The following is a 15,210-nucleotide window of genomic DNA, read 5'->3' as shown; positions in this document are numbered from 1 at the left end:
TCCAGTTGCCACAGAGGAGGAAAAGGGTGTGGCAGAAAGAGAGAGGAGTGCCCTGCCCACTTTGGGATTTGCGTCTGCAACCCCCCTGTTCCCCGTGGTGGAATGCTGCCCTCAGATTAAATCAAGCTCCCCCCGCCGACCCCCCCATCATTTTAAAAGTGTAATACTGTTTGGTTTCTTTGCTTAGGCCCATTATCTCTTCTTTCCCCACCCTCCCCAAAGCTATGTGCTGTTTGTGTTTCTATCTCAAATAATCGTTATCAGTTCACGGGTGGCAGCGGTGACTTTGTGATCTTAAAATTGTTTTACCAGTATGCTGCAATTGTTTGAACTGAATTAACTCTGACAACTTTATCTTTCAGTGAAAATGTGCTTTTTGGAATGGGAAATCCTCTTCTGGATATCTGTGCGGTTGTGGACAAGGACTTTCTTGACAAGTAAGTCTTAAACCTTTTCCATGTTTAATTCATTCGCAAAGTTAAATGTGGAGCTTGTGGGGACATCTCACAGTACATCTTTCTCTTCAAATTCTAGGCGAGTTTCTTAAACTCACCTTCCAATAACTCTGAGCTTGCAGAATTGCATTATGCCTTCAGTTCAGCGTGCCAAAAAGCATATCTTAAAGCAGGATAGGAAAATAGCCAGCTTAGCTTTCCACTAAAAGAAATTGCCTAAGTCCTGAGGGAATGGGTACAATGATCAAAATTCACAACTGAGAAAGGTAGGGTTGGGTAGGTTGGATCTAATAAGGTTGGATTGGGCCATGGCCAAAAGAAGGAACAGCATGGAATTCTCCTCCATAATAATTGTGGAGGGAAAGATGCTTTGAGGATAAAACACTACACATTGCTCCATGGAAGTACAATAGCAATAATGATGGGTAGATAACTGGATATGGTAAAGACTGCCAACTCCGTGAGCAGCTTATCTAGAAAGTTACGCTTTTGAATGCACCCTTAGAGCCTAAATAGCATTAGAACTGGACATGAATCCTTTTCTTTTTTTTTTAAAGGAAAGATATTCTCTTTCAAATCAGTCAGATGGACTCTAGCAACAGAAATGAAAAGCCAGTCCCAATAAAATATTGGAAGACTTTGGGGAAATGCTGCAGATCTCCCCAGCCAAGGTGCGACAGTCTTGAAGTCCATGCTGTCAGTGCCATGCATGTTACTTCTCCAATAAACCAGTCTTGTGCAATGGGCCTTCACTTGACTCAAAAAAAATGTTTGTTCAGCATTGGAAGCCTCTATACTGAGTCAGACCATAGGTCCATCTAACCCATTATTGATGGTGCTGACTGGCAGTGGCTCCAGGGTTTCAAACAGGAGTCTTTCCCAGCCTGTTTGGAGATTCCAGGGACTAAACCTGTTACCTTTTGCTTGCAAAGCATGTATCCTACCACTCAGCTACAAGCACAGGGACAGCAAAGCCCGTGTTCCTTGTTTATTTGGTACAGGTGGAACTTAATTTTCAGGAGCAACTGCTCTTTATTTCAGATCCCCCCCGACCTTTTTCTGCTTCCGAGAGAACATGAATTGATAGCCTTTCTGGTTATCATTCTGATTCATTTTCTGTTTCACAATAAACTTTTGTGGGGCTAGTGGGGGCCTGAGAATAAGAGAACAGATGTGGCCTCAGGGTAAAGCTAATCGTATCCATTATTTTTGCCACACTGAAACATCAATCCATTGATTGTTGGGTACAGTTTTGTTTCTATTTGCATGCTGAATATAAGACAGCTGGCCTTTATTTCCATCTGTAGGACTGAAAGGCAGAGTTGCAGTTTGGTACTTCTGATGGTTTAGTGAAATGTTGTAGTCAGGTGGAGTACATGGAGGTTATACATTCTGAGTATTGCAGCAACCGTATCAGGTTAGGCTGAGTGAGTGTGACTAGTTCAAGATCACCCTGTGAGAATAATTTTTTATTTGTGATTTTCAGTTATATACATTTCAATAGTTTTACAGTCATTTTAACATTTCAAAACACGACTTCCTTCCTCCTCTTTCTGCAGTTCCTTAAATTTATATTTATCATTTTCTGCATATTATAAATTAACTTATTCTTTTATTCATCTACTTTAATTATTTTCTGTTCATCTACTTTAATTATTTACTCTTATGAAACTGCACGTTTTTACAATAATCCTGCCAATGTCTTAATCTGTTTATAGTTTGTTTGTAAATACTCAGTAAACCACTTCCATTCCTTTCTAAAAAGTTTGTTGTCTTGATTTCTTACTCTTCTGGTAAGTTTTGCCATTTCTGCATAATCCATGAATTTTTGTATCCAATCTTCTTTCGTCGGGACGTCTTCCTTCTGTGACTACATTTTTGGGCAAATTACATTCTTGCCGCTGTAGTCGCATACATGAATAAATTTCTATACTGTTTAGGTAGTTCTCCCCCTATAATATCACTTGTTCCCTCCAAAATGTTTGAATAAAATTGTGTTAGAGTACAAGGAGGCCATTAATTATGTACTTCACTTATTATGTTCCAGGCATTCTAATATACTTTTGTAGATCATATTTTGTTGAAGCACTCGTTCATTCAGAGTCTGACTGGAGTGGAGTTTTCCATTTATTGACTATAGTGGAGGTTTTTTCCTTGCATGGAAAAACAGTTCTGACTCAGTCTTTTTGGGTTTTGTTTTCCTGTCTTGCACATGTGTGTGTTGGGAGAGTTCCATGCTGCCTCAGTCAGTGGGATTATTATTACAGTGACCTCACAGATAAGTCTGCAAAAGCAACTACCCAACCCTACTCTGTCTGTATTTACTTTTTGAAGCCCACAAGGCAAAAGAACCAACTCTCATGAATCTTTGCTGTTTGGGGTTGCTTGAAGGTGATCATTATCTTACCTTATGTTCTAGGGACTACATACTAGTCTGTGTCAGAAGGGGCAGCTTACTTTCACCCTAAGAATGAAAGTTACTCAAGATAAGCGGGCTTTGGATTGCAGTCTTAATGTTTGCTGCTGCTGTGTTGGCTGTATTTGATTGCCAGTGCTTAATCATCATCAGTGTCGGAGCCAGAGACAAATCTTTCTACCTAGCCTGTGTGCCCCAAATACATACAGAATGAAGCAGGGCCTGGTTATGCTCCATTGATGACAGATACAAGTATTCAACCGTTTGAGATTTCTAGGTATGGTACTGTGATTTTCATAAAAGTGTGGTAGGAATAGTAACAAGCTCCTCTGCAGACTGTTTCAGCTCACCTTTATAATTTGTCTGCGATCTTGGGTCCACACACGTCATCTGGTGGAGTAATCAGATCTTGGTTGGTTTCTCTGGTGGGTGCACTGTTGACTGCCTTGGATTTATGTAATGTTGACCTGTCCCTGCCCCATCCAGATAATGGAAGCAGGATTCTCGAAGCATGATTAAGTTTGCACCCAATCCAGTTTTTGTAAATTGCATTTCTCTCCCGCCTGCCCCCAAAAGAAACAGAATTTGTGATTATTCCATTTTAGAAAACATGCAAACTCAAAACACATTTAAAACAAAAGTATTGGCATTTATGAAATCAAAGAAACATTTCTAGTTTATATGTAACAAGTAACTCCTGTTTTCCTCTTGGGAATAGAACTCTAATAATGATTTTCAGTGAGAGTTTGGGGGGGATGACTAATGGAATAGAGAACTACACATTGAAATTATGCTGCTGCTTATTGCTTAATGCGAGAGTGGCCTATTTTAGGTACCCTGATTAGAGTTAATACTTATAATGTAAGCATGACCCAGGCTTATGGCAGGGCTGATATGCTTGCGCAGACAGAACATTTGTAGTAGCGTGGGACAGAATCCCACCCATAGTGCTTTGAAACTTAGAGTGTGTTTGCTCTCGAAACAGCAGCTTTACTTCAGCAACAAAGTATATAACAGGCAGGTGGCATCTCTCTTACTTTGTTGCACCTATTGAAGACCTTTATTTTGCAACAAGCCTTGTAAACTTTTAATCCATGCAGTGTATATCTGTACTGGACTTGAAACTGTCTTTATTGTTGATGCTTTCATTGCTAAATTGCTACAGAGTTCTAAAAATGGGAAGTGGTTCATAAACGAAATAAATTCAAATATCAACATGGTTTCTTCGCTGCCAGCAACATGAGATGTAAACTAGTGTGCCAGTTTGGGTGGAATGGAAATGACATCACGCTCCTGTTGAGCATAGTGGCGGCAGAGGATTGATCACCTGCTTTTCTTTGAATGGATACTTGCAGTGGTTCTACACTGATTTTCCCCACCCCAACCCGCTCCATCCGGTGAGCAGATGTGCCGATGTTATTTAGACTTGGAAATTGAAACTGAGCTTAGTTAACCATCATACAAGCAGGGTTATAATTATTCATTAAGCTCTTAAACTCGACAAATGCTATGCAAAGCATATTTGAAAAATACAAACAAGCCTGCCTCAAGGCTAACAATAAAAAAAGCAAAGGTCATGTGTAAATAGCTTCTTAATTTAAGGACGCATATGTTTGAAGTGGCTGCTTATTTAATTTTCGATCTTCAAATGAAGTTCTTGAATCAGACACATTTGGGGTGAGGGAACCCTGACATATTCAGAAAAAACTGGAGTTGATGAATGGGTGGGGGGAATGAAGTACATGACTAATAACTTGGGTTTCTTTTGATTTTGGAAAGGAAAAAGGAAAAACAGGTTGTAGGGATGTTCCATTAGTCATAATTAAATTTCCGTGTATTAATGGCAAACTGGAGGAACCAGATGAGAGGAGTCCAAAGGTCTGGTTCTACTCTTGAAGTGCTGTGACTCACAACAGTGGAGACGCAAGCCAAATGCAGAAGAGCTGCTCTTTTTTTGCCATTTATGTATTGCAGTGCATTTAATATGTGATGGGTATTTTGTCCTTTTCAGGTACGATGGTGGATGATAGTAGAATATAAAATTAATTAGGATAGACATTCTTGGGGTTGGACATTCGACTTGTCAAAAAAAAAATCTAGTTAAATAATGATCAAGGGTGGAATTCAGTGTTTCGCTACATTGAACATTCTGTCTGAGCAAGCATATCAGCTTGCTAGATGGAACAACCCCCCTCCCCTCTCCCTGTATGCTATTGGGGGGGGATGTCATCACACACACACACACACACACCCCAAGCCAATTTTAGGTGGTGTAGAAGGGGAAACACTTTCTGTAAGTAGAAGCCCTTGCGCAAAGTTAGTTAGGTGGCTCCAGCCCCAATAATTAGTGCTATGAAGACAAACAGAATCATATGAGCAGGTTTGATACTTAGGCTAATTATTAAAAGTAACATCTGTGAAACAATGGCATTCATTTAAAAAAATTAACCCCCTATCTCCAGAGGTCCCAGAAGGCAGCAGAGGTTTAACACCAGAGTTTTCCTTTTCAGTTTGCCATGTCCATTAATTTCACCGGGTCTACTCTGAATAAAACCTAATTGAATTCCACCCATAGCTTCCTTCCCCACCCTTGATTTATCTCCAGAGCAGCACTGTGATGATTGACCCAATGCTGTCTAATGAAATGTTATGGCTGGGTGAGAATTTGAACCCTGGTGTATCTGTTTCTAATCTGACATTCCCCTGGGCCTTTGATGCTGATGACTGCTTGTGTTCCAGTTTTTGCCATGGGAGAAGGTTTGTTAGTCTGCTAGGCTTGCACCTGAATGATAGGGTTAGGGTGATCTGCCCCTACTCCTGCTCCACTTAACAAATAACACCATAATGAAAATTTTAAAAGTAAACTGCAATCTACACAATGACATTCTTGGAACAATGCTTGGCTGGTCAGTTGACAGGCTGCCAACCCTAGCTTTGCCAGTCTTATATTATTCACTCTGCAATACTGTAAGTGCTTCTGTCCTGCTATAGAAAATGAGATGGGGAGCAAAATATGACCTTAGATTCTCAACCGAGAATTCATAGAATCATAGAGTTGGAAGAGACCACAAGGGCCATCGAGTCCAACCCCCTGCCAAGCAGGAAACACCATCAGAGCACTCCTGACATATGGTTGTCAAGCCTCTGCTTAAAGACCTCCAAAGAAGGAGACTCCACCACACTCCTTGGCAGCAAATTCCACTGTCGAACAGCTCTTACTGTCAGGAAGTTCTTCCTAATGTTTAGGTGGAATCTTCTTTCTTGTAGTTTGGATCCATTGCTCCGTGTCCGCTTCTCTGGAGCAGCAGAAAACAACCTTTCTCCCTCCTCTATGTGACATCCTTTTATATATTTGAACATGGCTATCATATCACCCCTTAACCTCCTCTTCTCCAGGCTAAACATGCCCAGCTCCCTTAGCCGTTCCTCATAAGGCATCGTTTCCAGGCCTTTGACCATTTTGGTTGCCCTCCTCTGGACACGTTCCAGTTTGTCAGTGTCCTCCTTGAAGTGTGGTGCCCAGAACTGGACACAGTACTCCAGGTGAGGTCTGACCAGAGCAGAATACAGTGGCACTATTACTTCCCTTGATCTAGATGCTATACTCCTATTGATGCAGCCCAGAATTGCATTGGCTTTTTTAGCTGCCGCGTCACACTGTTGGCTCATGTCAAGTTTGTGGTCAACCAAGACTCCTAGATCCTTTTCACATGTACTGCTCTCAAGCTAGGTGTCACCCATCTTGTATTTGTGCCTCTCATTTTTTTTGCCCAAGTGCAATACTTTACATTTCTCCCTGTTAAAATTCATCTTGTTTGCTTTGGCCCAGTTCTCTAATCTGTCAAGGTCGTTTTGAAGTGTGATCCTGTCCTCTGGGGTGTTAGCTACCCCTCCCAGTTTGGTGTTATCTGCAAATTTGATCAGGATGCCCTTGAGTCCAACATCCAAGTCGTTGATAAAGATGTTGAATAAGATGTTGAATTATATGCTGAATTTGAGCTCCTCTAAAACCAGAGTCTTCAAAGTGTGAAGGTTCTCCTTGGAGATGCAGGGTATTAAAAAGAAGCTTGCATTCCCCTTATGAGTTTCTCCCTTTCACTTTAGTCTTTGTACGCCTTGCTTTGAAACCATAGGTAGGTAAACTACTTCAGCAACCGCATTATGAACAGCTCTCATGCTAGACACAGCTGAAGCACAGGCTCGGTAAGGAGTCCGATCTCACGGACAACTTAGCAACTTGCAGTGACCAACTCTTTTAAAATAAAGAAAATAACAGAGCAAGATTATTTTGACACAGGAATGCTTTCAGACTCAACACTTTCTATGGCTAACAACTTAACTTTCAATGTTCTTCCCCTCCTTCCCACTTTCCCAGTTATTCTTATGCATATATAGAATCATAGAATTGTAGAGTTGGAAGGGACCCTGAGGATCATCTACATCAGGCATCCCCAAACTCAGCCCTCCAGATGTTTTGGGACTACAACTCACATCATCCCTAGCTAACAGGACCAGTGGTCAAGGATGATGGGAACTGTAGTCCCAAAATATCTGGAGGGCTGAGTTTGGGGATGCCTGATCTAGGTCAACCCCCTACAATGCAGGAATATGTAGCTGTCCCGTGCGGTATTCGAACCTGCAATCTTGGTGTTACCAACACTATGCACTAACCGGCTATACAATGTGACCTTGCTAATGGTCCATAACAGGGCACATTACAGCGGAGTAGTAAGAAGGATAGGGACGCAGGTGGCGCTGTGGGTTAACCCACAGAGCCTAGGACTTGCCAATCAGAAGGTCGGCGGTTCGAATCCCTGCAACAGGGTGAGCTCCTGTTGCTCGGTCCCTGCTCCTGCCAACCTAGCAGTTTGAAAGCACGTCAAAGTGCAAGTAGAAAAATAGGTACCGCTCCAGCGGGAAGGTAAAAGGCGTTTCCGTGCACTGCTCTGGTTCACCAGAAGCGGCTTAGTCATGCTGGCCACATGACCTGGAAGCTGTATGCCGGCTCTCTCGGCCAATAAAGCGAGATGAGTGCCGCAACCCCAGAGTCAGTCATGACTGGACCTAATGGTCAGGGGTCCCTTTACCTTTACCTTTAAGAAGGATAAGTGGTTCTTACGTAAGAAAAATATTCTACTTAATTTTTTTTCAGCAATGTAATTTGTCAGTTACTTTTAATTTCAGCTTCTAAAAGAAAAGCAAATTTAAAATTCAACATTAACATTGCCCTAGCTTGGAAATGATGATTTTTCTTGCAATTTTTTAAAAAAAATCAAAATAGCCTCTCTTTTATGTTGTAGCAGAACTTGCCATTTTGAGAAGAACTAAGGCAGCACTGTCTATTTTTGGTACCCTTTCATATGTGTGGCTTTTGGCATAAGACTTTGTGGCTTGAGGATAAATACTCATTGAGCAGATGTGATATAATTGGTTGAGACTTGTGTTTTGAAATGCTTTATTTTTAACTTCCCCCTTTTGGCCATTTAGAAAATTTTACGCTTCTGGGCAGATTTCCTAAGTTTAACTTCCTAATTTCTGAGGCAGTTGTACACTGATATAAATACAACATGTTTTATGGAAAGAGGAAGCTCTGCTGTATACCCCTACAGGGTACCAGGTTAAAATGGACCTGGTCCATCCTCAAAATTTGTACAGGTCAGTTTCCATTTTACTCTTTTTTATGTCATCACCCTTTTCAACCTGTTGATGAGGTGATTGCATAGAAATCTTGGACTCTTCCTCACTTCCAATCCCCAGTGTTTCTATGTGGCCTTCAAAGGGTGGTAACACTAGCTTAATGCTAGGAGTTTGCAACCTGTTCTCTCTCTATATATTTACAGTCACCGCATGAAGCATTTGAACAGCTGTTGTGAGACTATTACAAGACTTTTCATCTTTCTGCTTTTCAATGAGGCCAGCAGGGCAGGCAAGATAAAGTTTTTCATAAACTACAAAGAATAAAAGGGGGCATAGTTCCTATTTCTTTTTGCCACCTCTCGTAAAAAATAATTGTGATATTGGATTGTAGTATTTGCATCCACACTTAAACCCCTTTTGTGTCTCTTGCCTTGAATTCCTAATCCTCTGGTTCCATTGGGCAATCATAATTTATTTTAAGGCTCAGAATTGTGTTGTATTTCAATCCAGAGTGACGAAGGCCTGTCTGAATGTAATAAATGCACCATAGTTGGCCACAGTGCAATGATTAACAAGCTTTAGGCTTTCCTTGCTTTCTCAATCCATTTTTAATCATTTAAACCTATTATTTTGGTGTTAAGTTCAAAAGCTCTTTAAACCTTATACAGTATTGATTGCAGCTTATAATCTTGTTGTCCAAATGCATGATAAAAGTGAGCCTGCCTGATAGAATGGGCAGTTTCAAAACTTTAGCTATACAGAAATAATTATATGTTATAAAACGCAACTACATAAAGCAATACTGACATTTTAGGCCACATAATGTGGTTAATAAAAGGAAGTGAATATCTCAGGAATGGGGTGAAGGGCTAGTGACTAGTAAGATGTATATGTAACAAGAAGCGCTTTCAGACTTCCACTGACTTGATAAAAGGCAGCTCTTTGGAAAACATTTATTTATTTTAAAAAAGCAGCTGAAATGATGGCTCATTGGCTACAAGATATTGATATTTGTACCTGAAGAAACTCCTTTAGTGCCAGGACTGCCACAGGGCAAATTTGATTAGAAGCAGAATTACACCGGCTCCATTTAAATTTTATTTATTTGTTAAATTTGTATACCGGCTGCCCTCCATCCATAGATCTCAGGGTGGCTCACAACTTAAAAATACAATGGGGATGCTGTCAGAAATTGTCATTTTGTGCTGAGTTCTACAGCATAACTAGGAAGATTGCTCATCACATGCTGTAACATCCTCCCATTGTGCATTTTCTCATGCAGCATCATTAATTGCCCCTGGCAAGGGCAGGAAAGCACAATACACAATGATGCCACAAAACGAAGTAACTGATCCTAAATGCTATGGGAAAGAAAATGGAGATACTGTATTGACTACATCATTGTGCTGCATGCACTGTATATTTCTGCCTTAGTTTGAGTTAAAATTATCATCATTCAGCTGAAACTCCGTACACTAACACCCAAAGAAAAGTTACACTCAACAATTGGATAAATGTTCCTATGGCGGCCAGAGCAAACTCTGCTGCTTGGTCAGCAACCATGGCACTGCACACAGAAATTGCTAGATGCTATGCAGCTTGCCCTGTGATCTGGCTCCATGCCACCTCAGTAGCATACGTACGCTTGAATTATATTATATGAATTATATGGGATTGCCTTGGTAACATCAGAACTACTCACAACATCACCATTCGTTTCTAGTGTGGATTGTAACGACTTGAGCTTCATAACTTGCTGAAATGTGATGGGGCTGGGCTGCTTTTTAGCAGATTTGTTTTGTTGTGTATCTTAATTATGGGTTTTTTTTAAAAAAATATCTTTTGATGGAATTGTTTTAGTGTGTATTTTAATTATGTGTGGATATTTTATAATTGATTTTATACTTGTAAACTGCTTAGAAGTCACTTTGGCATGTAAGTAGTATATAAATCAATCAATCAATCAGTGATGTGTGTTTTGCAGCTGCTATTATATCTCTGACATATTGCATGAGTTGCTATTGGGTGCTATTTACAAACAAAACTAGTTGTTTAGAATGTTCAACCCTGTTAGCAATAAGTTAATGGATATGATGTTCTCCTTTTTTGTTAAATTCTCCTTTTTTGGCTGTCTAAACTATCCTTGGTATGCCTTGGGCTTTGGGCCTGTTGGGATTTCATTAATAGCGTCTTTCTAATATCCACATTTTATGTTTACCAAGGGATGGGCTTAATATGATTTAGCTTGCTTCTAATTGTGCTATGTATCTAAGCTATTTCCTCCATTAAAATTCTTATCTTCCAAATGCTAACTTCAGTCAAGGATCATTAGTTTCCAAAGTGTCTCTTAAGTGCTTGGAAAGGAGCTGAAGTACCATAATATTTCATTTGGCTACAGCTGCTTGCTTGTAATTTGCTCATTGTCCAGCTTAGAATCTTGAAGTTTCTAACAGTCATGCATGATCATTCTGAAATGAGAAAAAAGAAAGTGTTTGTTATGACTGCTTTAGTGTAAAGTAGTTAAGATCTGAGGGGCACCTTATACATCAAAATGGAATTGGTTCCGAAATAAATAGACTCAAAATGTGCATTGAAAATGTCCATTAATTTTTAATGACCTGAAATGATTTTTTTAAGTCTGGAAGCTATGTTCATGGAGCCAGTAGGATATAATGACTAATAGGTTGGATAGGCCTGGTTTAAAAGCTGCTTATCTGTGAATGTGAGCCTTGGATCAGAGGATAGCAAGTTAAACAGTTTCACTGGAAGGTGGGGAAAATGAAGGATGTATTTCATAAGTAGGTGGCTACCATAAAACTTAAAATTGCTTAACCAGTTAAAAGGATTCATATACACCTTGTTTTTCAAATTCACACACATCCATTTATTGGAAACCTAATTTCCAATAAATTTTGTGAGTGGGTGGGTGGGTGATGAGTATTGGGCCAAAGCTGCCTGTTGTTCTGGAAACTTGACCTTCAATTTAGCTTCAAGTTCTGTACCCTTTTTGGTGGTGTATGTGGTTTGCTATGTATTGCACTCTGATGCCACAATGCTGCAAAGGGAATACTTACAGACAAATACAAGGGCACACACCCAGGTTCAGAAAACGGGCCATTACCGTAAATCACTCTAATAGACTACTGCACAAAGGAAAAACCTCTTACTATTCAGCAGCTAGCGAACCTGTTGGAACTTGTACATGCTTTGTGCTTGCAAAAGATGCAAGTGCTGTCTTTAGCAGCTACTTACCTTTTAGAAAATGGGATGCTCTGAGGTCCCTCACTGTGTTCAATTTTCTTTGCCATACTCATCTAGGTCAGGTGATGGGTGAAGCGTCAGCCTTTTACAGGCTTTTTCTAGACCAATATTGTGATAAGGGAGGACTGCGAGAAATTTGAGAAACATACAGTATACTGAGGGGAGAATATTTGAAGGAGATCTGAGAACTCTTTGACTTAAAGGAGGGCACCCACCAATCTCAGCTATTGAAGGAGCAGTCACTGAAACCAGGGCATTTGCATCAGATTTGTGGTTCGGTATCCCCTCTTTGTTGGAGAGTTTGCTCTACCCATGGTACCTATCTTCATATGTGGTGAGAGTGCCAGGTTGTTAGTAAGTTTTGGGGTGATGTTTCCTACACAATTTTGAACTTTTAAAATTTCACAGTGGTTAAAGATGCTGAGTTGGCTTTACTGCCACTATTTAAGGGAATTGATAAAAAACATACTATTCAAACCATTGATGGTTCACCACCTCGTGGCTGTTCTTATGGAGCTTAATTTTCTGTGGAAGAGAGATTGTCAATTAATTAGGCAAAATTGGCTTGGTAGAGTCTGGAAAACAGTGCTTGCTGAAAAACTAACACAGCATTGCTGAGTGGTTAGAGATGAAATTGAAAGAGACAATTTTTATGACAATTTCCTTTTCTTGATGAACTCTTCTGCAGGGAGCCCCAACCAGTTGCTGCTCAGCATTTTGGGGGGCGGGGGAGGTTATTTGTATTGACATGTGTTTTATGGGGGAGGGGAGCCACTTTATTTCTTTTTGACAATTGATCTTTGTTGGTGGTTTGTGCTGGTGCAGTTTGGTTGCAAGCCTTATGGACTTTTTACTTCTGCTTGTTTTGTTTGTACTTCCTTAGCATGCGAAGGAGGGAAATGGCATTATGTTATGGAGGATGCATAGAGACTTCTTATCCTTCTCAGAATTTGTACATCCAAACTGTAGTGCCTTCCTTCTTGAAGAGTAGCTCCCATTCATAGTACACAACGGCAAGAAGAAAAATATATATGTGAAAGACTGAAGAATCTAAGCCCCTTCTTTATTTTGTAAAATGAGCACTTTATGTGACAGGGATCCATGAATTAGAAGTCCAAATGTATTAAATGTTTTTTGTCTGTCTTAAAAGTAGAGGCTTAGATAGAGATAGAAAAAATGTGCATACGTAGATGTTGCTGTGAAACAAAAGAAAAAAAGAAGTATCATGATACGATTTTCCAGATGGATGAGAAAGTCTCTCTCCCATAGGTGTACATTTTCTGTTTTTTCTTAAGATCATATTCTGTTAATTTTTTTGTGCTGCTTTGCAACTGTTTTAAAGCTGTTTTTATTAAATTTTGTACATCACATATGTGGAAGCAGGTTAATAAACAATACTAGTAATGTTGGTTATTGTTACTATAAACTTATGTTAGCATGTCCAGTACATAATAAAGAAGTCAGTCATATTTTCACTTCCAGGCTCTAAAACTGAAAATGGGATTGAGTAAATTTCTGATTTCAGTAACTCTCTTCCCCTCTCTATTTTCAGATATGGGTTGAAACCAAATGACCAGATCTTGGCAGAGGAGAAACACAAAGAGCTGTAAGATATTAAATAAGTTATTTCTTAAAATTGTGGTTTTAGAAGTATATGCTTCTCCTTTTTTAGCTGGGAAAGTTGCTCTTTTAAAACTATTTCAGACAGATGTGGTCATGGTGAAAACTGCTTTCCTCTCTTGGCTGCTGCAGTTGTATGTTTGAATGCTGTCTTTTGTGTGTGTGTGTGAGAGAGAGAGAGAGAGAGAGAGAGAGAGAGAGGAGAGATGTTATCGCTTTCTAAAAGATGACATTTGAAATGTGCTAACAGAGAATAAGTTAGATAATGAATTAAGATCAAATCTGTAAGCTAATAACTTCTGATGAAGAACTCTAAAACATTCTGTTTGGGAGGGTGGAAATATTAGATGACAGCAAGTTCCAGCAAAAACACACTAAGTGTACACAGCTTTTTGCAACTGTTACCTTCCTTTGTGCTTGTAAGTATGGTTTTGCTAAAAAACTAAGTCCTGAAAACTAAGCCCACCTAATCCTGAATCCTGTTCTCACAGTGGCTGTTGGTTATAATGTTAGACGTACCCTTTAAATACTATTGACATCAATAAAAATATATTTTGCAAAGTCAGATAATCTGTATCTATCGGCTTCTGTTCTTAAACTTAAAATAGCATTGGCTCAAACCATGGTTGTGCTCTTTTGCCTGCCTTCCTCTTAGCTTCATAAACTCATTCCTGCCATAAGCTTGTTCCTGTTTGCAAACCATGGTTTGGCATGATGTCAAACTCGTCATTTCTGATTCTAGTTGGCTTCCTTTCTTAACAAAGCTTTGATGTGATGTTTGATCTGGACATCACTCTGCACAATGGGAAATAGCAAGGTCTGAAAGATATTTCAAATCTTAGATAAAATGTTAGCATTGTATCTTTCTACAGTTCGACTACTCTCAACTGCTAAATGTGCCGCTGCTATTACAATGGCATTGACACTTTGACTTACATTAAGGGGGAAGACTAAAAATAAAAGTACTGTTGGCTGCAGTCATCTTAAATGGTGCATGTTATGGGGAAAAACTAGTAAAAGAAGAACTGTACTCCAGCTTCTATTTGTTTTGGAGTGTGGGGGATGACCTGTGTCTGTCTGGTTTTAAAAATACTCACATAAAATTATGTTTGTTTCCAAGTGCTGTTTATCCTTTCCGTAATGTGGGAGGAAAAGCCTCTGACTGATTCCTTGAACATTTTTTTCCATTCCTATTTGCAAGAATCCCTTCTTTAATACAGGCTTCACCACTCTTTCTTTAGCTGCCCATTCTGGTGGCTTCTCTTCCACTGAACGTAATAATTCAATGAAGATTCTTAAACATGATGATGGTAAATATAAATGTCTCACTTGAGCTCATCAGTTGTTTGGTGAAAATACTCTTTATACAGTGGTACCTCGGGTTAAGTATTTAATTCATTCCGGAGGTCTGTATTTAACCTGAAACTGTTCTTAACGTGAAGCACCACTTTAGCTAATGGGGCCTCCTGCTGCTGCTGCGCCGCCGGAGCATGATTTTTGTTCTCATCCTGAAGCAAAGTTCTTAACCTGAAGCACTATTTCTGGGTTAGCGGAGTCTGTAACCTGAAGCGTATGTAACCTAAAGTGTATGTAACCCGAGGTACCACTGTACTTCTATCAAGAAGTACAGTTTTACACCATAGAATGATTTATACTTTTTTAAAACAACAGCAACAGCAATCCCACAAATGTTGAATCTCTGTTACATCTTTTTCCTGAGAATATTTGAAGTGAACTTGAGTTGCATGTTTAAGGACTTTCAATTCTAAAATTTGTTCTGTTGCAGCAATATATATATAAAATCCCAGCTGAAAGAAGATA

The 15,210-nt window shown here is 39.6% G+C and overlaps 1 protein-coding gene across 3 annotated transcripts in view; it reads left to right on the top strand.

Annotated features, from left to right (window-relative positions):
* ADK (adenosine kinase) overlaps positions 1-15,210 on the top strand; it is a 202,381-nt gene that overhangs the window by 15,437 nt on the left and 171,734 nt on the right. For all 3 annotated transcript variants that reach the window (XM_083615945.1, XM_083615944.1, XM_083615946.1), the window contains exons 2-3: positions 363-437; positions 13,322-13,375. In XM_083615945.1, the coding sequence (XP_083472071.1) occupies positions 363-437; positions 13,322-13,375 (129 nt within the window). The remainder of the gene's footprint in view (positions 1-362; positions 438-13,321; positions 13,376-15,210) is intronic.

Source organism: Podarcis filfolensis (genome assembly GCF_964270895.1).
Source record: "Podarcis filfolensis genome assembly, chromosome: 5".
In the NCBI taxonomy this organism is placed as follows: Eukaryota; Metazoa; Chordata; class Lepidosauria; order Squamata; family Lacertidae; genus Podarcis; species Podarcis filfolensis.
This window is presented reverse-complemented; position numbering and strand designations above follow the sequence as displayed.